At 44.4% G+C, this 24,196-nt stretch overlaps 1 protein-coding gene across 1 annotated transcript; it reads left to right on the forward strand.

Annotated features, from left to right (window-relative positions):
• The first annotated feature begins 347 nt into the window (after nt 1-347).
• Dusp29 (dual specificity phosphatase 29) lies at nt 348-23,943 on the forward strand. Its single transcript, XM_027931162.2, has 3 exons — nt 348-547; nt 14,057-14,277; nt 23,714-23,943. The coding sequence occupies exons 1-3, from the start codon at nt 348-350 to the stop codon at nt 23,941-23,943; spliced, it is 651 nt and encodes a 216-aa protein (XP_027786963.2).
• Nucleotides 23,944-24,196: the final 253 nt, after the last annotated feature.

Here is a 24,196-nt window from a genome sequence, read left to right on the forward strand (position 1 = left end):
AGAAGCATGGTGGAAAGGGACTAGCTGTCTGGGAGGATTTTGTGAGCCCAAAGCCTATTCTAGGTCAGCAGCAAATTAACCTCAGCCCCCAGTACTCTCTGGAAACATTGGCATGTTGAGGAGTGTTGTTTAACTGCCATCATGGCTGGCCTTGCTCACCTGTGTGGCCTGGGATAATCAAGTAGGAGGAGAGCAAGCCAGGGACTCTTCAGCCATGTTTTTAGGTCAGCTTCTTCCCACCTCTTTCTGTAATGCCTGTTCCTGACCTTAGCATTCCCTGCTAATCCCCATCCTGACCCTCTCTCATGACCAGCTGCAGAAAGGAAAGAAAATTCTTTCACTTCAAAATGACATCTGGAAAAGCGAAGACAAGCCTCAAGAATGTCTACCCATCTGCCAAGAAGCTGTCCCTGAAGGCGGAGGAGGAGAGGGAGACAGAGGACTACTGCACCCCTGGAGCCTTCGAGCTGGAGCGGCTCTTCTGGAAGGGCAGCCCCCAGTACACCCATGTCAACGAGGTCTGGCCCAGGCTCTACATTGGCGACGAGTAAGTACCCAGGTTCTCCTTCACTTTGGCCTTGCCCAGGAGAAGGCAGCAGCTCCTCCCCAGGTCACCGCCACACCTCCCAGGAGAGCACCTTGGCCTTCAGAGTTGTTCTCTGAGAATTCTATTAGTTAGGGCTGGGTTCATCTTCATTTTACAGAAAACGCAGAAAAGGGGCATAAGCAAGATAGAAGTTTATTTCTCTCTTGCATATAAGTCCAGAGGAAGGCAAGCTGGGGCTGGCACGGTGACTACATGATCATCAGGGACCCAAGCTCATGTGCTCTGTTCTGCCATCTTGAGGGCCTGGCTTCCCTCCTCAAGGTTGCTGCAGGGTCCCAGACTGCTTATATGCCTCTGGTCATCAACTGTAGGATCCAGAAAGAAAGAAAGTGGAGGGAAAGGAAAACCAAACGGGCAGTTTTCCAAGGAAAAGTCCCACCCAGGACTTCCCCCTGCCCCTGGCTACAAGGGAGGCTGGGAAGTACAAGTGCCATGTTTTTAGCTGGGTATAATAGCAACAAGACTGAAGTCAATCCTCAGGTTGAGAGCACAGGAACATCCAACCTATGTGTCTGAAAGGATGGTAAGCCTGTCACCATCCCCCTTTCTGAAAAATGCCTACTGTCGATACTACTTTCTACTAATAATGGCTATTATTTATGAAACCCTGTATGCTGGGCACTTTACTAAGCACGTTGCATGCATGATCTCATTTTAGCTTCATGTCAACCCGACAAAAAAGATTATCTAATTACTCCCATTTTAAAGGTAAGGAAACTGAATGGTTGAGTTATGCCCATAATATGATAGTGGAGAGCTACAGTTCAAGTGCAGTTCTTTCCAAACCAGAAACCTTCGTTATAACTACCACTCCAAGCCCTCCCACTCCATCATCCAGAACTTTGGGGCAGATGGGGCAGGACCCCTGTGTGTGATATTAATGCACATCTTCCTGCTTAAAATCTAGAGATAAATTGCTACCCATGAGACTACCCAAGGGTAGTGTTATGGTATGGATATGAAGTGTCTCCCAAAACCTCCTGTGTTACTGCAGGAAGTGAAATGATTGGATTACAAGAGCTGTAGCCTACTCAGTGAATTAATCCACTTGGTGGATTAATCATTCCAAAGGACTACTGTACTGGGTGGTCACTGTAGGTAGGTGGGTGTGGCTACAGCGTAGGTCTCTGGGGGCATGCCCTTGGGGATTATCTTGTCCCCTGGCTTCTATCCCACGCTTTGCATCCATCTTGAGCTGAGTAGTCTTCCTCTGCCACGGCATTCCGCCTTCCTTGGTCCCAAAGCAATGGAGTCAGACAACCATGGACGGAGACCTCGGAAACCATAAGCCAAAATAAACTTTTCCCCTCTGAGGTGTTCTTGTTGGGTGGTCTGGTCACGGCAACAGAAAGCTGACCAACAGACAGCCTCCCTTCCTTGTCTTCTTTTTTTGCATTAATATTTTGAAATGTGAGAAATTATAAAAATTACATGCCTTTTTATACCAAATTAAACAAAATAGGGGGTTATAAAGAGAACTACATAATCTGTCTTTGTCCCCTCTTAATTCTACCGCTGACCAACATTAAGTTCACATGCATGCTTCTACACACATTCTAACACACATTCAATGTGTGTTCCTGCAAATATTAGGAAACATATACCTGCATATAAATGACTTGCATATCTTTTAAACATTTTTTTAAAAGGAATCATACTATACTTACTGTTCTGCACTTTTCATACTCCACAGTATAACGGCACTAATCATTTCCCAGTTGAGAACATTAGGGTAATGTAGGTGAAGGGTACACATGAACTCTCTGTACTGTTTTCTCTTTTGAATTCAGTTTTATTGGGATATAATTCACGTACCGTAAAATTTATCCTTTTAAAGCGTACAATTCAGTGGTTTTATTATATTCAGAGTTGTGCAACCATCGTCACTATCTAATTTCAGAACATTTTTTTATTACCTCAAGAGGAAACCAGGAATCCGTAAGCAGTCACTCCTCATTCCCTACCTTGCCCCAGCCCCCCGGCAATCACCAATCTACTTTCTGTTTTTATATGTTTACCCATCCTGGAAGTTTCATATAAATGGAATCATTCAATGTGTGGCCTTTTGTGATTGGCTTTCTTTCACTTTGCATATTCTTCAAGGTTGATCCAACTTGTAGCATGTATTAATATCTCATTCCTTTAATTGTCAAACAGTCTCTGCACTATTTTTTTTTTTCCTTTGGTACTGGGGATTGAACCCAGGGGCTCATGCATGTCAGGTAAGAACTCTGCCACAGATCTACATGCCCAGTCCTTTTTAAAATTTTATTTTGAGATATGGTCTCATTAAATTGCTCAGACTATCCTCAAACTTGCAATTCTCCTGCCTCAGTCTCTTGAGTTCTAAGTTCCTGGGATTACAGGTGTGTATTATCATGCCCAGCTCACTGTATTATTTTGGAAAATTTTCTGAAAGTTTAAAATTTGTAAAAAAAAAAATGCTTCTTTTAAAGGTAAACATTCACTTTGACCCAAAAATATCACTTTAAGAAATGTAATTGGGCTGGGGTTTTAGCATGTTTGCCTAGCATGTGTGAAGCACTGGGTTAGATTCTCAGCACCACATATAATACAATAAAGGTCCACTGACAACTACATACACACACACTGTGTGTGTGTGTGTGTGTATATATATATATATATATATATATATATATATATATATATATATATAAAGGAAATATAATTCACAGAAATAACAGTACCAATACATAAGGAAATATATACAATAATGTCTATTATAACATTGACAAAAAGAAAAGGAAAAGGGACCTAAATTTCTCAGCTTTAATGATGAAATATTAAAGAAATGTAGTAAATCTGTTTTCTTACTGTAAAAGTAAAATATGTTCATTATATGAACAGAAAAGTATTAATTCCCTACTTATAAAAGGGTAGTAAAAGAACTTCCTCATAGGGTTCCATGGTTATGTGAGAATATATATATAAAATAGTGCAGTCTCTAGTACATGGTGAGCACTCCATAAAGATTAGCTATAGTAATAAAAACAGTGGGTACTATAAGGAAGAAAATTTTTCAATCTCCCAAGTCCATATTGCAAAGCTACTCCTATTAATACTTAAGTATATTTCTTCTTAGACTTTTAGAGTATTGTTTTTGGTTGAGTGATTCATTTTATATAGTTGTAACTGTATCCATTATTCATTTTATCTTTTTCACATGGCTTCATTCATAAGCATTCGTCCTTATTGCAAGCACCTCATACATTTAATTATAATAGATATAATGTACCAAATGGACAGGAGATTGTTCATTGAACCAGTTCCCTACTGTTGAACACATTGCACTTTCAGAAGGTCTCACTAATCCAAACTCTACCACTGTGTGGTCAGTTTCAACTAGCTGTGCTAATCCAACAGGCCACCCTGGCATCTCAGTGGCCTTCCTCAACAATGGTTTATTTCTCACACATGTTACAGTCCACAGTGGGTCCATTATGACTACACTCCGTAGCCCCTCGAGTCCAGGGCCTAGGCTGATGGAGCGGACTCTATCTGGCATATTGTTGGGATATTTTTCTCCCTCGGAGAAGAGAGAAAAGAGAGACATGGCAAATGATAACCTGACTTAAGAATGACATGGACCATTTTTGCCTATAGTTCATTGGACAAAGCAAGTCCATGCTAACATCTCACATCAAAGGGACAGGAAAGCATAAACTGCCCTTAGGAGGGACAGCAATATTCTAAATGATAACAACCTACCCCAGTCACCTGGAGAGCAGTAGTGGCTCTGGGCAGGGCCTTTTACCTTTCTGGGTCTGAGTTCATCTCAGTTACAGAGAAGCTTCAAAGAACTAAGATATGTGAAAGCATTTTGTCACTCATAAAGCAACACATAAATGCAAATGTTTTGTTACTATTGTTAGTGAAAAAGAAATCCAGAAAGGCAGGTAAGGGGTAGCTTGAGGAAGACTGAATGCAGGGAGAGCACTTCCTTCATGAGGCCACGGAAGTTGAATTGACTCTTTCGCTGAAGAGAGTTCCAGACCAGGAGACGTGCTGACTATAACCCTGCTCTGTCACTTCCCTTTCAATTCAATCCAGTCCTGCCTAATCGAGCCCCAAGACAAACACAGACACTCAGTCCAGGCTCCATGGTCAGGTGTGTGGGACCTACATGACCAGCTGGGGGACAGAGTCCAAGACAGCATGGCCTGCTGCAGGCCCCTTCTCGGCTCAGGGCTCCCTCCTGTGACAGCCACTTAACAAGGTTAACGATACTCCCAGAGGCTTTTTGGAAGTGCAATGAATTCCACTGCCAATGCGACCACATAGGGGTTATAACCTGGGCGGTGAGCAGGCGAGGTCACCTGTGTTTCTTGTAGCTGTTGTCCAGAGCAACAAAAAGCTCAAAGCTGGCTCCTCACACACAAAGCCACAGTTTTAATTTGATATTTACATTTGAGGTTTTCTTTTCCCCTAAAGCATCTCAGAAAGTCAAATGCCAAGGCTCTGGAAATAAAGGCAGTTCAGACCCAGGAGTAAGGGTGGATGTCTGGAGCAGCTAGGACCCCTACCTATCTGTTCCTGAGGCCTAGGCCATTGACTCTTGGGACCTAAAGGAAGCCAGACCTCCCCCAAGATGGAGCTTATTCTTGGCCCTCTTTATGGAAACAGGCAAAATGGTTGGGCATCTGTCTACTCCAGAGCCACCAAGTTGAGGCCAAGTATGGATTTCATTTCTATTCTTTTCTTTCTTTCTTTTTTTTTTTTGGTACTGGAGATTGAACTCAGGAGCACTCAACAGCTCAACATCCCTAGCCCTATTTTGTATTTTATTTAGGGAGAGGGTGGCACTGAGTGGCTTAGCGCCTTACCATTGCTGAAGCTAGCTTCGAACGTGCAATCTTCCTGCCTCAGCCTCCTACACCACTTGGATTACAGGTGTGCGCTACTCTGCCCAGCCCAAATGTGATTTCTGTGTGGTGTTAGGCAGGTCACTCAAGCTCTCTGAGCTTCAATTGCTTCATCCATAAAACATGGATTCAAGCCAGGCCTGGTATACACCCCTGTAATCCCAGACCAAGGTAGAAAAATTGCAAGTTCAAAGCCAGCCTCAACAATTTAGCAAGACCCTGTCTCAAAATAAAAAATAAAAAGAGCTGGGGATGTGCCTCAGTGGTAAAGCACCTTTGGATCAATCCCCAATACCCTCCCACCGCACCCCCCATCAAAAAAAATGTGATTCAATGTGTTAACACATTTCAGATGCTCAGTGCACTGCATGGAACACTCATTAAGTATGAAATATTAGATGGGATTACAGATGAGGCAGATTCTAGAAATCTGACTCAGTGTGTGGGGAAAGTAAAGAGCAGACGCTAGACTTTACCACTAAAGGTCCTTCTACCTCAAGGTTAGCCTTGGGACACAAAATACCCCTGAGTCAAATTTCTCCCATAAGATCCTATCATGAAGGCAAGGCCAAGTGCTAGAAGGAAGGACCCTCCTCCTGGGCCTTCTCTACTTATTTTCCTCCTCCCCACCACAGATACTGTCCTGGCCTTCCTCTCAAACCCAGGTTTTCCCAGGGGGATTCACCCAACACAGTGCCTGGAAACTCCAAGTCCCCACTGCTCACCGGCTCTCAGGGGAGGGGAGAGGCAGTTCCATCACTGCAGCCTGATGAGAAGAGGCCACAGACAGGAGGGTCTACTGGGTCCATGGAGGGGGTAGGATCTGACCAACAGGCCACGTTGCAGATATTCCCATAGGAAAGACTTCCTCGTTCATGGTCCAGCACCCTCTCCACTCATCCCATAACTTGGTAGGCGTCTGAGTCGGCCACACTGGAAACCATGGGCTCTGTAAAAGCTGTCCCACAGGACTCAAGGCACAGAGTTCAAGTTCCCATTGTGTGTGGTCAGTAGCCTTGTGTGGCCTTTGGCAAAGCATTTTATTGTTCTGGGACTTGGTTTCTTTATTTGTTAAATAAAGGATGATTTCAAAGGTCCCTTCCAGCTCTAAAATAAAATTCTTTAAGAAATGTCCTATTAAATAAATTAGGCTTCATTAGGTTCAAGCACATACTTGTTTTATTACTTTTAAGTCATTCAAATTAGATTCAAATTAGGTTAACCAAGTGTTGCCCTCCAGAGAGCCAAGGACTCAGAGATAAGAATAATTCATCTCGCCTCTTATCAATCAGCAGTCCCTAAATGAGTGCTTCAAAAATGCTTGAGTATGCTTGAAAGCACTAAGTTTCTGTAATTTAAATATTCTCACTTTAATCTTGTTCAGATCTTTCATTTGCTTAGCAAAATCTTTTTTCTTTTTCTTTTTTTTTCCCCCCTACAGTCAGCAGGAGGGGAAATATCCTAGCTACTCTCAAAGTGATTGCAAATTCCTAGGCAGGGCAGCCTGCAACGATAAGGCTTGGCTGAAACAGGATAATTGAGAAATCTCCCCTGCCACAATGTGGGTGTCCCTGTGAACCAACACCAGGGTGCTGTTAAGCTGTTCTGCTGTTTGAATAGCAGAGGTCCTATGCAGTTCCCCATTTTTTATTAAAGCTATCGTTGCCTCCAAGGTCTGGTTTTTAGGATCCTCAACAGCCAGCTGCCCTCCCCACAGAGCCTGATCCTTCCCAAATGCCTATGGCCAGCTGCTGACAGCTGAGCTTGCTTTCCTGGGAGCACTCAGCTCTGTCTTACAGGTTCTGACTTTATGCTCCCAACCAGGCCAACAGCCTCAAAAGCCAGAGGTATCTCCAGGGTTTCCAGCTGGAGAAACTAGAAAAGGAGGTGGAGGCAGATCAATCTTCAGGAAAAAAAAAAAAAAAAAGAGCCCTCAGATGAGAGAGGACTTGCCCTTGGTGTACCTGTGATCCCTTTCCCCCGCAAAAAAACTTGGCCTCTCAGCACCAAGCAAAACTAAAACTTGACCTGCTCCTCCAAGGTGTGGCATGGCAAGTTTAGAATGCAGCAAAAGCACTCCATGGCTGATAATTTAAAATGCTGGATGTCACCTAAAGGAATTAGAACACCTAGACTCGGAACTTTCAACTATTGAAGCTGACTTAAGTGCAACTGGACACCAGTCATGGGCAAGATGGCCAGATGGGAGATGCATGAGACCATGGCCTGGCTAGGTCTCATGCTTAATGAAGCTTTCTCAGTCAATGCCCCAAAGAACAGTAAGATTCCTTGCACATAGGATGGGGTTCTAGCTCAGTGGAAGAATGCTTCCCTAGCATGTGTTAGGCACTGGGTTCAATCTCAGCATGATATATAAATAAATTAAATAAAGGTCCATTGACAACTAAAATAATATTTTTTTTTTTTTAAAAAAGAGACTCTTTGCACAGTTAGCAAAGAAAATCATTAATGTGACATCATTGCTCAAAAACCAGGCCCCCAGTGGATAGTTTCTCTCCTCCCTTCACATCTATCCTTAGAGGACTGGAGTTTGGGGGAGTGGGGCAGACAGGAAGAAATTTTAACAGGAGTTTAAAATCCCAAGGCCACCCCATGTCTTTGCAATAGTCAAGTCTCTCCTGAGTACTAAGGAAGTAACATCAATACAATCATGGTACACATTAAATAGTAAATGAATACATAACATGTTCATTACTAAAAATCTACAAAACACAGACGAAAAGAAAATTAAAATTCCCTATAATCCTATTTCCCAGAGATAAACATATTTGATGTACATTTTTCCACTGCCTTTTTTCCCTGAATTTTTATTTTAACGTGTCAAAGAAGCTTGAATATTGGATCATTCAACTTCACCAAAAACTCATAAGGAAAGTACTGCCAGTGTAATTGGTTCTATTCTGCAAGCAAGGCAAACTGAGGCTCTCAAAGGTTTCACTGTGTTAGCTCAAGCAGGAGTTTAAGCTTTCACCCAAAGCAGCCACATCACTTACAAGCTTCACCATCAATGAGTGACAATGCCCTAAGAAACTAAAAGGCCAGTGAACTTCACCTTCATATTAGGTGAATTAACCAAGATCAGAAGCTCAGAAGGTGCCTACTGTTTTCAGGTCCACCTGCAAGGAGCAGTCACAATCAAGACTCCACTGGAGATGAAGGACATCATCAAGGTCACACCCATAAAATGACATGTGACCACCACAGTGTGACATGCCCCAAGATAAAAAGGTGCCAGATTATAGGACACAGACCACCCGCAAACCAGAATCCATGAGGAGTGTGGGAAAGCAATGGGTCTTCCTGAAGCCAGGATAGGGAGAACTGGCCCAGTCATGAGTGGCCTTTCTTCAATGCCCAGTGCAGAATTCTGAAACATGGGACCATCTTGCTTTCCACCTGAAGGTAGCTGGCATAAGGTTTGCACAAACATATATATGCAGAGTTTGTGCCTCCTCCCCTCTGTGTAAGGGCATACACCTGGGAAAATTGTCTTGCCTGCAGAGGCTGAGGAATTTAGGGCCTTAACAAGCAAAACTACAAGAACACTGCCCAAGCAATTTCCACATAGGGAGTGCACTTCTCCATCATTCCTCTAAGGTTGGGTGTCAAGCAAGTTTTCAAGGGCAACTCCAGAGGGCTGGCAGGAGGCTGGGCCAGGCCAGAGAAGGAGGAAGGGAGGGAAGTGTCTGACTGAAGAAACTGGGCCATGGAAGAAAGATGCCCACTCCCTCAGTCCTCCAATCTCAAGTCAGAATCCACAGAAAGGCCAGAGGTTTGTAGGAGGAAGGAACAGCTAAAGAGAACTGAGTCAAAACAGGAGTATGTTCTTCAAAAGTGAACTGCATGAGTCCACTACATGAGTGTCAAATGTCCAACCTTATAGTTCAGACAGGTGGATAAAAATGAACCATTAGCTGGCACATGGTGCACACCTATAATCCCAGCAATTTGGGAAGCTGGGATAGGAGGATCGTGATTTCTAGGCCAGCCTGGGCAACTTCAAGAGATCCTGTCTCAAAATAAAAAATAAAATAAAAGGAGTTGGGGATGTAGCTTAGTGGTAGAGTGCTCCTGAGCTCAATTTCCAGTACCAAAAAAGGAAACATTAACACATTTTTATTTTTTGCCTATTAAGTTTGCAAAAAAAAAATCAGAATATAAATCTGAACCAGTTTTCTAGAGGGCCACTTAGTAACAAGTATAAAATATATTAAAAAATGTCTATACCATGGACCCAGCAATTCCACTTCAAGAAATCACCCGTAAGAACATAATCAGATGCTCCCAAAGAAATACAGCAAAGTGATAGGTGAGATAAAGTTTGGGAGATATATGTGAGACTACCATAGCGCTATCAAAGGACATATGTTAGGGGCAGGATTGTGGCTCAGTGGTAGATTGCCCCCCTAGCATGGGCGGGACCTGGGTTCGATCCTCAGCACCACAAAAAAATAAAGGCATTGTGTTGTGTCCATCTACATCTAAAAAATAAATATTAAAAAAAGGACATATGTTGACAAAGGAAGACGTTTATGATATAGCACCATGCCAAAGTTTTTGAAACTGTACACATAAGTATACTTTGGAGACATCATGGGTTCAGTTCCAGGCCACCACAATAAAGAAAAAAATCAAAACAAAGCAAGTCACTCAAATTCTTTGATTTCCCAGGGCATATAAAAGTTGTGTTTACATAATAGTATAGCTAAAGTGTGCAATACCATCATGTCTATAAAACAATGTAAATACTTTAGTTCAAAATGTTCATTGCTAAAAAATGCTAATAATCATCAGAGCTATTAGAAAAATGATGCCAATAGATTTGGCTTGCCACAAACCTTTGATTGATAAAGAATGCCATATTGAGGCTGGGCATATAGCTTAGCATGCAAGTGACCCTGGATTCCATCTCTAGCATCACACACACAAAAAAAGTATCTGTGCAGCACAATGAAATGAAATATGACTGTATAGTATTGTATTAAAAACACCTTTCTATAAAATACACAAATCTATCCATGGAAAGACAACTGGAGGATCTTATATCAAAAGGCTAATGATAAACATCGGTCACTATGGCAGCAGCTTGGGAAGCTGAGGCATGAGGGTGGTGAGTTCAAAGCCAGCCTCAGCAACTTAGTGAGACCCTGTCTCTAATAAAATACAAAACAGGCTGGGGAGTGGCTCAGTGGTTAAGCATCCTGGGTTCAATCCCCAGTACCAAAACAAACAAACAAACAAAAGGCTAATTATAAAATCTTATATTTCTAGCAGATTAGAAATAGTTTTTTGTTTTTTCCTTTTGGGGGGGGTATGTTTCCCACATTCTACAATCAGCATATGTTATTTCTATAATTAAATGACATTATTTTTTAAAAATGAACAAATTGATCGAATGTAGGATTTTTCTGAAACAATCAGACACTACCGCCCCTGCATCATCCAGATTCTAAAAATAAATTCCTAAATCTATTTTTCCCTCTGAAGTCTCTTCTCCTTCAGCAAATACACATAAATGGGCCCAGAACAGGGCCATGTGGCCCTTTTCTCTTTGCCTCCACCTCAAAATGCCTCTGCATTTCTTAGTTTCTTTCCCACATAACATATCAAGGCAGAGAATGTATCTGGCCCTGAGATTTTAAAAGCAAAACACTACGTACCAGACAACCACCCCAATCCCCACCCCACGTCCAATAATTATTGAGCTGGGCGTCTGGCCCAACTGGGGACCAGCTGCTGTGTGTCTGAGATCTATGAGGCACTGTTTTATTTGCAAATTCCCCATTCTGCTGTGGATGCTCTTCCAAGTCCTCAACTGGACTCTGAGTAACTAAGCTGGGGGTAGTCCCCAGAGTGGAGTGTGAGGACATCATCTCCCCTTCCTGGCCCAGGTAGCCAAAGAGCCCTGAAAATCTGCAGTGGGTCTCAGACACTGACCAGGACTGATGCTCCTCATGCCTCTCAGACACAGCCAAAGCCAGCTCAATAGAGTGAATAAGGAGGTGTCATGCAATGAATCTTGTTGCATATCTATCCTGATCCTTGACCTTAAAAGCAGCAAAGTGCAAACTATTGTTTATTCAAACTGCCATTTGATTATGTTAAAACCCAGTTCCTGAACTCAGAGAGAACGGTCTTTCTGATGGGTACAAGCTTCCTGTCAAAAACAGTTAATTTTAATTTTTCCACTGAGCTCAACCTCAAAGTGGGATTGATTGCTACTCAGCAATGATGGACTGCATTAGGGGAAGCTTTAATTGAGTGCAGATCTGGGTTCCAAAAGCATAATGTTTGTTGTATACATACTTTGGGACAAAAAGAAAAATGAAAAGCAGACCTTTCTGAGGAAAAATTGAAAGCAGAATGTGTTCCACTGTCAGGATGCCAGCACAAAGGCAGCTGGAGGCCTTGGTGGAACTCCCCACTGCCCCACACCACAGCTCGACAGGCTGTTTACAAACGTTTCTAAAGACTCAACGCCTGTGCTCAGGTCTCTCCTTCCCAAACTCTAGAGACCATCATGGTTTCTCTCACGGCAAACAAAAAGCTCCAAGAAACTAGTAGAGACAGTAACACCACTGGAGAGGGGCCATGGCATGTGCTTCTGATGCAGGACTCCTCTCAGCCCAGGGTGTTGGTCCCTATTGCCATCCAATATGGCACTTCAGTTCACATCCTTTTCCCAGTGGCCTTGAGATGAGGTTTTAGCTGAAGCACAATGCCACTCCTGTCCTCTTATTATTAGGGTTCCAGACCCATGTCACCTCTTCCCTGAGCTGCAGGCTGGTCTCTGTGCTATTGAGGGAGATGTCTTCTTAAAGCCAGATCTGGTTGTCCCTCTGTGACATCACCCTAGTACAAGCCTCCTTCCTCTTTTGCCCATACAACTGCAGAAGCCTCCAGCAGACCTCCCTGCTTCTGCTTTTGGTCCCTTTTTAATCCCACTCCACACATCAGCCAGATTGATCTTTATAAAAGGCCAACAGTGCTCACCCTTCCCTTAAAGCCCTCTAAGGCTTAGAATAAGATCCAAACTCTTTCTTGTGGCCTGCTAGAGCACACCAGGATCCCACCTCTGCCCTCTGCTACAGCCACACCGGTCTCCTTTCTCAGCACTTGTTCCTTCAGCCTGAATGAAACACTCTCCCCCTCCCTTACTTCAATGCCACCTCCTGGCAGAGGCCTACACTGACCATCCTACCAAAAGCAGGACCATGGTCATTCTGCATCCTGTGACACGGCTCTAGTTCCTTCACAGCTCTTATTACTGAGATCTTATTTGTTTGTTATTTGCTATGTCTAGTAGAACCTGAGTTTCCTAAAGGACCACGACTAACCTCTTCCCTGCTGTAACACCAGCATCAGAACAGTGCATGATACCCAGTGGATTCTAAATCACTATTTGGGGATAAAAGTTTGCAGAAAGTAACAAACATTTCCTGAAAGGCCTGCATTATCTCCAGCCTCTATATCTCAGGTTGTGAGTTCCTTGGTGTGGTCTGCTCTTGCCTCTCTCTTCCCCTCCAACACCAAGTGCTGACCCTTGTGGTGGGGCAGTCTCAAGGAGGACCCCCCTCCCCAAAAGCTCCCCAACCAACCTGCCCTCCCAGCAACAACTCCTGCTTCCTCTGATAGTCTACCATGTTGCCTTTCCGTCTAGTCATGTTCCAAGGCCACAGGACCTTGCTCTTCTTTCTTGGAAATTCTTGTCTAGAAAACTAAATGGGCTGGGGTTGTGGCTCAGTGGTAGAGCACTCGCCTGGCACATGTGAGACCCTGGGTTCGATCCTCAGCACCACATACAAAAATAAACAAGTGAAATAAAGGTGTTGTGTCCAACTACAACTAAAAAATAAATATTAAAAAAAAGAAAGAAAACTAAATGACTTCTCTGCCAGCTTCAGGAACTTCCCCAAGTAACTCAAACAATGGGATACTCAAAAGCTGACCTCAGAACAATGCTTTACTCAACTAGGCCAAGTCTCACCAAAGTAACTGTTTCACATTGTGCCCACCAACCCTGTGAAAATTTTGCCCAATCTCAATCAAAATCTCACAAAGACCAGCATTTAGCCATTCTTTCTAGTCCTGACCTGAAAAACCCTATAAATATCCGGAAGATTCAGAGAAGAGGCCTCTTTAAGGGGTCTACTGGGGCTCTATGAAATCGGCCCAGGTGAATGGGTTATCCTGGAAACCTTTTGGGGGATCTGGCTGGCCCAGTCCAGCAGGAGTGTTCAGTGCCAGGTTTAGCTGGATTTGGTAAATGATGAAAAAATGGATGAATGAATAGCTCAGTCACACCATCCTCCAATCCTGAGGGATGAAAAGACCAAATGGCGTGAATGGCCCCTGGGTTAGTCTAAGCAGGGCTTTGGGACTTCATTTGAAATCACCTTATTTTAGGAACCGGAATTGAGTGAAGAGAGCCTTGGATGGTCCTCCAAAGTCCCCTCCTCACCTCCATCCACCCCAAAGTCCACACCACTCGCCCCGTCTGCGCCAAGCCCCGCATGGCAGACCATCCTCTCTCCCTTGTGCCCAGGGCGACGGCGCTGGACCGCTTCGGGCTGCAGAAGGCGGGCTTCACGCACGTGCTGAACGCGGCCCACGGCCGCTGGAACGTGGACACCGGACCCGACTACTACCGCGACATGCCCATCGAGTACCACGGCGTCGAGGCCGACGACGTGCCCACCTTTGACCTCAGCGTCTTCTTCTACTCCGCGGCTGCCTTCGTCGACTCGGCTCTCCAAGACGATCGCAGTAAGAGGCCCGCCCGGGCCCGGCCCCGCCCCCAGCCCCGGCCCCGCCCCATAAGAGGCCCCGCCCCCTGAGGGATCTGCGCCTTGAAAACGTGATTTTCCTATCCAAGGCTCTAAGGTTGCATGTGGTTGATGAGGAGACCTCTGAGCCTCGGGAGGTTGTCATGGTTTGAGGACCAGCCTCACCGAGCATGCTACTGGTGGGGTTCCGACTTTGATGACCGCTGAGGAATCGGAATCGTGAGAGTTTAGAGCGAAGGGCTATCATTAGGTCTGAGTAAGTGTTCCCTGAGGAGTATCAGCCATCCTTCAAAAGGAAAAGGCGGGGTCTGGGCGTATAGCTCAGTGGTAGAATGTTTGCCGATTGGAGGCTCTGGGTACAGTCCCCAGCCCCCCCACCCCTACCCCCCAAAAAGGAGCCAAGATCCTAGCCAGGTTCAGGGTGGGTATCTATGGAGAGACTTTAAATTCTTCTAGTCTCACTAAATTTCCAAGCGCACATCCTCCTACCCTCTAACACTCCGTGTAGCAAGACCTCCCATAGCAAGTTGACAACCTTGGCTAAATTGTATCTGAGAATTTGAGTTTTGTACCTGCAATGTTCAAGTTTCCCAGCGTTGATTATCCATCTTCTAAATCATAGTACTAGTCCTTGTGCTCAAAAATACAGTTTTAGCTGCCCTAATTTAGGAAAGGCTACAGGCTATTCTGGAGAAAAGGGCACAGCCTAGGCATGTACCAGGGAAAACAATATGCAATTATTGCTGCATATTGCATTATTGCATTCCACAGAGGCCAGAAGGACTTTAACTCCCTAATTTGGGCTCTGACTTCAGCCCCATGTGTCACACTCCTTTCTGGGGACATCACATAACTCAGGGTATCCAGTTACTGAAAGCCTTTCTTGCTGTAAAGGTTGGAATCACAAGGCTCACTGACTGACCGACTGACCTGCTTCAGGAATTTGCAACCTGGGGTTGGGCCTAGGCCAGTTCTGCTGGACAGTCATCCCACAGTGGCCCTAGCTCCACAGCCAGCCATAGCTACTAACAATTTGTCATTATCAATGGTTCAGAAAGCAATGTCACTATGGGAAAAAAACAAAAACAAAAACCATGGAACTGAAGTGCTTGTGTTAAAAGATGTCTCAATTCTAAGTCATTTTTTTTTACAAGTCTACTTATGGATTATCTTTTGTGTTCTGCACATTCTGGATTTCCAAGCAGGATGAAAAAAGTAATTGAACTCTGACTCATCACCATAAGGTAAAGTTTGCCTCGTGGTGTTTGAAGTTAACTGAAAACACATTTGACATGAAAAAACAAAAGCCTACAACAGTTCAATCTTTCAGTTTCTGTTTTATGTGCTTGCTTGCCATTTCTATGTCTTAGAACTCCCCCTTAATCGAAGAGACCTGGCAGACTTTGGAGAAGACAGGACTGGGTTCAAATTCCTGTTGCAAAACTTACTAATGATGTGATTTCTCTGAGCCTTGGTGTCTCCATCTGGTGATGAAAATATTTACCTTGTGAGGTTATAATGAAGATCAGCAGTAACACACATAAAGCATTTGGCATAGAACCTGGTGCACAGCAGGCTTTCGGATGCATTTGATAAAAAGAGGTCGTGTACTGTGAAGCATATAACTTCGCCAGCATATGCATATCATCATAATAAAGTTTCCAATCCTAAAAAAAAAAAAGAAAGAAAAGGAGGAAAAAAGACATTCCAACTTTGAACTTGTATGATATACTCACATGAAAGCTTGTTTTAGGTTCCTGGCACAGCATTTGAGAGGCTGCCCCCACTGCCAGATCAGGAAAGAATCAAGATCTAGAGTCACATGGCGAGGCCCTATCTCAGTGAGACTCTATCTCTAAATACAATACAAAATAGGGCTAGGGATATAGCTCAGTGGCCAAGTGCCTCTGAGTTTAATCCTTGGTACCCCAAAAAAGAAAAAGAGGGAAGAGGATATATAGAGAGGCTAGAGGATGTGCAAGCAACCAGATTGATTGGAAGGATGTGAGGCCTAGATCAGCTGGGCAGAATCAGGGAGCAGGATGAGACAGCATTGTCAGGTGGGAGCTGGGCTCCATTCTCAGTGCCCTTTGCCCCTGAATGTCTACAGACTTCCTCAGCCCAAAGCATCAAATATCAATCCTTCAGAACCATGCAGAGCAGAAACAAATGAAGGTGTCCGCGTGTAAGGCAGTGGGATGTAGGGACAGGGCTGAAGAAAGTCCTGTGCTCCCTTCAAAACCAGCAGCTGCTGCTTTATTCCAGCCAGTGTTTCTTGTGAAGATCAATGAAAACATGGTAGAATTTCTGACTTTTCAGGAAAAGTCTCCAATCTGGATTTTACTGTAAAATCACTCACATTTGTTGACATCAAATTGATATTTCTTAAAATGCGGGAGAGGGCAAAACCAAAGCAACCCAATGGCCATAAGCTCGTCACCTGTGCCCTGAAAGGTGCAGAGTAACAAAACAAAATGCTTGTTAGCTTAGCAACAGCACTGCCATAGACTCGAGAGAAAGCAGATGACAGGTGCTTGGCCTCCCTGCCACGCGTGCAGTGGGTAGCCTGCTTTTGTCTAGTCATGCACTGGAAAACCAAGGGACACTTTTGTGGCATTTCAGAGGCAGATCCAGTCGTGTGTTTCTTATTATACTCCTGATGTAAGAGGTGTTGATGGGCAGTCTGGCCCAAAGGCAGGTCTCTCTTTTTCCTCCCTCCTTCCTGTCTTTCCTGTCCTCCATTGACTCGTTTCAGCCAAGGGTACACTGTTCCCTCTCCCCTGTCCCTCACAGCCAGTCATACTCACTCTTTCTTTTTTAATTTAATTTTTAATTTTTTTTGTGATGGGATTGAACCTAGTGCCTTGCACATGCTATGTGTTCTTTTTTTGGTACTGTTGATTGAACCCGGGAGCACTCCATCACTGAGCTACATCCCTAGTCCTCCCCACTTCTTTTGGTACTGGGGATTGAACCCAGGACGCTTAACCACTGAACCATATCCCTAGTCCTGTTTTAAATATTTATATATTTGGTACTAGGGATTGAACCCAGTGCCTTGCACCACTCTACCTACCGAGCTATATCCCCAGTCCTTGTTTTTTAATTATGAGACAGGGTCTCACTAAGTTGTTGAGGGCCTCACTAAGTTGCTGAGGCTGGCCTTGAACTTGCGATCCTCCTTCTTTAGCCTCTCGAGTTGCTGGGATTATAGGTGTGTGCCACTGTTCCCAGTGAACCGCAGCTCTTTTTATTTTCTATTTTGAGAGGGTCTCACTAAATTCCCACACTGGCCTCAAACTGGCGATCTTCCTACCTCAGCCTCCTGAATCACTGGGATTATAGGCATGTGCCATAGTGCTCAGTATATTCATTCTTTTTAAAAACCATCCCTGATGTGTGTGGGGGGGACTGTACTCCTGGCCAGTTATCATGCCCAGAGGCCCACTCCTACCCCCACTCTATGCTGATTTGACCTTCTGAATGAACTCTCCAGAAAGCCTCAGTCCTGCTCCAAAAATCTTAAGAAATAATCTAGTCTGCCATCCAGGTCTGAGATCTTGGAAAACCAAAGCCTAGAGAAGTCAAGTGACCTGCCCAGGGCCACAGAGCTAATCAGAAGCAGCAGTCAGGACATGCCCTTGCCAAGGAAAGGGGTTCCTTCCATCACTGAGACTTCATGGAAGCGTCTTTGGCCCTTATTTTGAGCATCTGGTGACTGTGCTGTATGAGGGGTACCAATTATCATGGAAGGCAAGGCATGTCAGCTGGTTATGGGACCTGAAACAAGTGAACTCATCTTTCTTCATCAGAAAAAGAACCTGTGACAGAATACATTTGGAGTGCCTTCACTATTCCCATGTGATTATCAGGGCCTGCCTGAAGATCAAATTTCAGAATCAGCACTGACCCTTGGTTCATTCTTTTTTTCTTTTTTAACTCATGGTACTGGGGAGGAAACCCAGGTCTTCATGCATGCTAGGCAAGCACTCTACCACTAAGCCACATCTCCAAACTGATTCCTTCTTTCTTAAATAAACAGTCTTTAGCCTACTGTTGAAGCTCCCTTAAAATCTATTATGGACCCAGTAGGTATGAATAAATAAACGAAGTCTGCTTCTAGCAAGAGGTTGATTCTCTGGCTCTGGTTGATTCCTTAAGCCTTAACCAGACCAGATCACCAAGTGTCTCCTGTCTTCTATGGCACACACACCCTGGCAGTCCATCACGCACCCTGTTGGTAAGGGGACATAGGGGAAACATTTGATGGAAACTAGCCATTTCCAGATACAGATTTGTGACCTATCAGTGGATCAAAAATCAATTTGTTTGGGTGTTTCTTTTTGAAACATTGAATAAATTAGAAATAAATAGAAAATATCAGCTTGCCTTGCAGGCAGTGCAGGTATGGATTACTTTTGACTGACAGGCACACTGGCCATCTGCTTGGGCTCAGATCCTGGGTCTGCCACTCCCTAACTGTGTGACTTGGACAAGTCCCTTCTCTGCACTTCAGTTACCTCATCTATAAACTGGAGAAAATAACTTCATCAATGTCATTGGGTGACATTGACAACATAAAGTGCTTAGAAGAGAATACAGGTGTCAGCTGTGAATTTCATCCTGCTCTGTTATTTCCTGGGGGTTGTGCAGAAAGATTTAGAAGCCAGTGATATAGAAAATGTCAGCTCTGTCAAGGCTGCCTTTGCCGAGGACCCTACCTGTGGCTGGCATCCAACTCACAGTCTCCTGCTTTCTCCATGAGGCCAGTGCTGGGAACAGGCCTTCTGACTCTACTGATTCCTGCCACCCAACCCTGGGCTCCAAAGGATGGTGCTTGGCAGGGCCATTGAGCAAAGAGGGAGCAGAGGCCTGAGATTCTGGGGACAGTCCCAGAGAGGAAAGAGAACAGCAGGCTCTTTACCCTAGGAAGGTCCATCTAGTTCTCATGGCTGACAGCATGAATGTGGAGGTTTTGAAAACCAAACTCAACTCCAGGAACTCCTGCCACAACTGAATGTCCCTCCTCCCTCTTTTCCCGCTTTCCCTTCCACCCCCTCCAGCTCCCCTGCGCCTGCCTCCCCCATCTCCCCCACCTTCCGCCTTCCTCTCCCCTCCCCCCCCCTCACTTAACAGACTTCAGGCTCCCCAAAGGCTTAATGAACTACAGCTTTCGTCTGTTTTAGTATTTAGTCATGACAGGAAGAATTACTCTTTTTGCCAGGAGAGGAAGAAACGCTTTAGTTATCAGCAGAGCTGGCCAGGGGCCAGGCAGCCTCTGGAGCAGCCTGTGGGGATTAGAATGCCAGAGGTAGACATGCGCTGGCCTGGATGCAGCCACACCCCACAAGCACAGTTATGCTGGGCAAGAATGTGGGGCCCCCATCCCCTAAGCCCTAAGTAGCAATAAAGAAGGGGGACCTGCTTCCTGCCTCCCTTTCTGGCCAAGGTGAAGAAGGGAAAGGCCCAGCAACATGGAGACGTAGGATGAGTGGGCCTGGTGAGCTTGTGGAGATCAGTTAAATTGTGATAAAATGAAGAACTATTTACAGAGCACCTCCCTGTGCCAGGCTCTGCCTGTGGAGAGGCCATTGTTGTCCTCACTGTTGATTGGAGTGTGCAGACTTCTCCAGCCATGTAGGGCTGGAGAGAAGAGTCCAGGTGCTTGGTGTTTAGCACCACATGGATTTCTCATGCTGCCTTGGTTTCTGACCATCATCACTCTACTGGGCATTGGTCCAATGAGGAAAGTGAGGTGGTGGCAGTGAGAGGAACATGCAGAGCCACTTCTATGCAGAAGCTAGCTGTCCTTGTATCCTGTGATGCTCCATAAACTCACCAATGTCCATGAGTGTCTTCTTGGACAACTCTTCAGGCTTCAGGCCTGAGACTCAGGAACAGGGCCAGCACTGGGGTCACAGAGCTCAAGCAGTCCCAATGACTGTGACACCAGCAGAGTGATCCCATAGCGACAGGAGAGGGCACCCACTGGCAGTGGTGGGACAGTCAGTTGAATCTTGTTGCTCTGAGCACAGATAAAGCAATGAGATTCTAGTGGCTATTGGGCTGGCACACAGTAGGGCCTCAAATATATGTTGCATTGAGCTATTCCAAGCAAAAGCTTTCTGGGCAACCTCTAGCAAAGTCATCGCACCCCCATGAGCTTGTTTCCCCATCTGCAAAGGAAGGATTATGATAATGAATCCTTGAAGGTTGGCTGAGCATAAAAGGAGATATGAGCTAGGTGAGCTCTAGAGCGCCACCAAATGGAAGCCTGAGGGATGGGAAGCTTCTGAAGCTCCTGGCTTCTCAGAGAAGCCCAGCTGTGGGCTTGGAAGAGGCCAAAGAGCTTTTCTTCCAGATCTCTGGTTCCCAACTTTTTGGATTCAGAATTCTTTTACACTCTTAAAAATTAGTGAATACCAAAGACCTTTTGTCTATGTAGGCTATACCTATCAATATTTACCCTATTCAAAGTAAAAACTGAAAAAAATTAAGATATTTGTTCATTTAAACAGACCTATTGTATAGCAACATAATTACATAGTTTTATGAAAAGTTATGTGTTCCAAAATAAATTAGGGAGAAGAGTGATATTATTTTACATTTTTCACAAATCTCTTCAATGTTAGGTTTAACAGAATTCAGTTGTATTCTTATATCTATCTGCTTCTGCATTCAGATTATTGTTATAAGCTCTTTCAGTTGAAATATTTAAAGAAAATACAGCCTTATTTATATATGTAGTTGGACAAGGGAGGAATATTTTAATAGGCTTTTCAGATAATTGTGGATAGTCTTCTTTGAAACTGCACCAAATCTCCACAAACAAAATATTTTAAGGTCACTTGTGATGTGGAATCAGAAACCGTATCAATGAACTTCATATACTTTCACATTAAACTCCACTGGTCTGTCTTAAGTGGATCTTTTGATATAACATTAAAATGTCCTACACTGTTCATTTGGAAATACTAGTTCACTAAGTTATATGGTTCTTTCAAATGCTGACATTTTTCATTGCAGATTATCCAAAAAGCCACACTTGTTAATATCACCATCTATCTTAAAGGAAAAAAAAATCATAATGTATTAGGAAACTGTCCATCTCATAGTGATGGATACAAGTTTTCCAAAATTCGAATTTTTGCTTGAAATTCTGCATTTTATCACCAGCAACAAATACGTCAGTGGTTTTCTTTGAAATGACAGGCTCACTTGGTTCACTTTTGAGAAGAGGGCTGCTAAATTCCCAAGTTTGAATACCCATGGTTTTTCTGTCATTTGTTCATTCAAGGAAAAATGTGTTTCCTGAAATCAGCAGCTATTCAGCTCGCATCTCAATCAGCTCGCATGTGGTTTTCCTTGAAACAACCATTGTACTTCAGTATGGGGCCAAAGTGCTTTATGTATACATCCCATTTCATCACATGTTATATTAAAAAGTACACCCAGGGGCTGGGATTTGATAAAACTAATTTTTACTGCTTCATCGAAGTTATTCTTAAGGGAAATTGCTGTTTGCCCCCTGAGAATATGTGGGGGCAGACAAAGCAATTTGCTTACTAGTCTAACTGGTGCCTGTGCCATGATCCCTGCTAAGACAGCAGAAGTTCTGCACACCATTGCCTTTGTGATGGTCACAAAGGCAATGTCAGCATGCATGTCAACATAGTCAGACAAATATCACCACAGTACGATGATGGAAATCCTATCGATTCCATGCATCTCCTGAAAGTTTCCTGGGAACTCCCAGGGATCTTGGAACATACTTAGAGAACAGCTAGAATAGACAATAATGTAGCTAATTTAAATTTGAAGAATATTCATCCCTTTCCTTTGGCACATGACAATAAAACTACTTTCATTTTTTAAAAAACTCAACCATGTAATTTTATAGAATTAGATTTGCTCACTGCTGATCTGATTTTGCTCCCCTCCTTGACAGTTGAGGAAATTAGAGCTCCAGAGGCTTAGTGACTTACCTATTTGTTAGCCAACTGGCAATTAGTGGCAGAATCCAGTCTGGAACCCAGGTCTGCAAGAGATCAGGCCAGGGTAATATGGGCCCCACTGGCTACATGGATGCTCAAGGATGCCAAGCAAGCAGACCATGCCCTCTGGGCTGCAGAAAGGGCCATAGGGGATGAGGCAGCTCTCCTTATCCAGGGTCAAATCTAGCAGCACTGCAGATAACGTAAAAAGCATCCATATCTCTCCACTCCACATGTAGCCCATGCATGGGATGGTCATTCCAGGGTCTCCCAGGGAATGCATTCTGTCTATAGTTGCTTATCTCTACAGAGGAATTTCGTTTTACACACACACACACACACACACACACAAAAATTAAACGAATCCTTCATATACAAATTGATAAAAATGTCCAAGATATATTGTTAAATGGAAAAGCAGGGTATGGAAAAGGATGTAGAACTTTGCCTTTGAGGGAAAAAAAAAGAAGAAGAAAAATAAATCTATTTCATTATGCATATGCACTGATTCCTCTCTGGAAGAAAAAATTGATAATGTCTGTGGCTCCTGGGAGCTGAGGCACTGGAGTCTTTTCAGGGCATCCTTTAGTAACTTTTGAAATTTGAACCCTAGTGACTACCCTATTCAACATAATAAATGAGCATTAAACACACACACACACACACACACACACACACCCATAAAATCATTTCTTCAGCACACTGAGGTACTTCTCACTTAGAGGTACTCAGGCAAGCGAGAGCCTTAACTTCATTTCCCTCTTCCCCTTCCTTACCAAGGCAACAGTAACATCTCCTATCTATCTATCTATCTATCTATCTATCTATCTATCTATCTATCTAGTGCTGGGGATTGAACCTAGAGGTGCTTTACCACTGACTTAAGTCCTAACTCCCCAACCCTTTTTATTTTTTATTTATTTTTAAAAAATATTTATTTCTTGGTGTAGATGGACACAACACAATGCCCTTATTTTTATGTGGTGCTGAGGATCGAACCCGGTCCCGCCTGTGCTAGGCGAGCGCTCTACCGCTGAGCCACAATCCCAGCCAACTCCCCGCCCCTGTTTTATTTTTTGAGACAGGATCTCACTAAGTTGCTGAAGCTGGCTTTGAACTTGCAATTCTCCTGCCTCAGCCTCCTGCACCACCGTGCCCAGCAACTAATGCCATTTATTAAGTTTTTAATGGGTGCCAAGCAGCATACAAAGTATGTTATGTACAAATTACCTTCACAAAGACAAAGAAACCATGAGAGTTTCCCCCATGCACCTGGGGAGCTGTGGGTATAGCCAGGCTGTGGGTGAGAGCTGAGTGAGCCAATCAGGACTGAGCAGGCCTCCCTGGGCCTCATGCAAGGCCTTCTCCACAAGCCACACCACTCCTTCAGTGTGGATTTTCTTCTCCCAATTCCATCTGCAGATAAGATCCTGGTTCACTGCGCCATGGGCCGGAGCAGGTCGGCGACCCTGGTCCTGGCCTACCTGATGATCCACAGGAACATGACTCTGGTGGATGCTATCCAACAAGTGGCCAAGAATCGCTGCGTCCTACCCAACCGGGGCTTTCTGAAGCAACTTCGAGAACTGGACAAGCAGCTGGTTCAGCAGAGGCGACAGACCCAGCGTGGGGACTGCCAGGGGGAGCCATAGGACCCTCTTCACCGCCAAGCATAGACTCTTGGGATGGAGAAAAAAAGCTGAAATGGCGCTGCCCCATGACTTTGGTCACAGAGAAGGGACAGCAAAACCAAAGCTTGACTTCTTCCTAATAATCTTATTAAACTTCCCAGTGTGTGCTGGGAGCGGGGAGGCTTCAGAGCCGCCTCCAGGCGGAGTCCAGGCCTCAGCCCCGTGGGGGGAGACTGGAGCCCGGCTCAATTGGTTACAGATGAGAGCACCGTTC

This window comes from Marmota flaviventris, chromosome 4 (genome assembly GCF_047511675.1).
Source record: "Marmota flaviventris isolate mMarFla1 chromosome 4, mMarFla1.hap1, whole genome shotgun sequence".
NCBI classification, from domain to species: domain Eukaryota; kingdom Metazoa; phylum Chordata; class Mammalia; order Rodentia; family Sciuridae; genus Marmota; species Marmota flaviventris.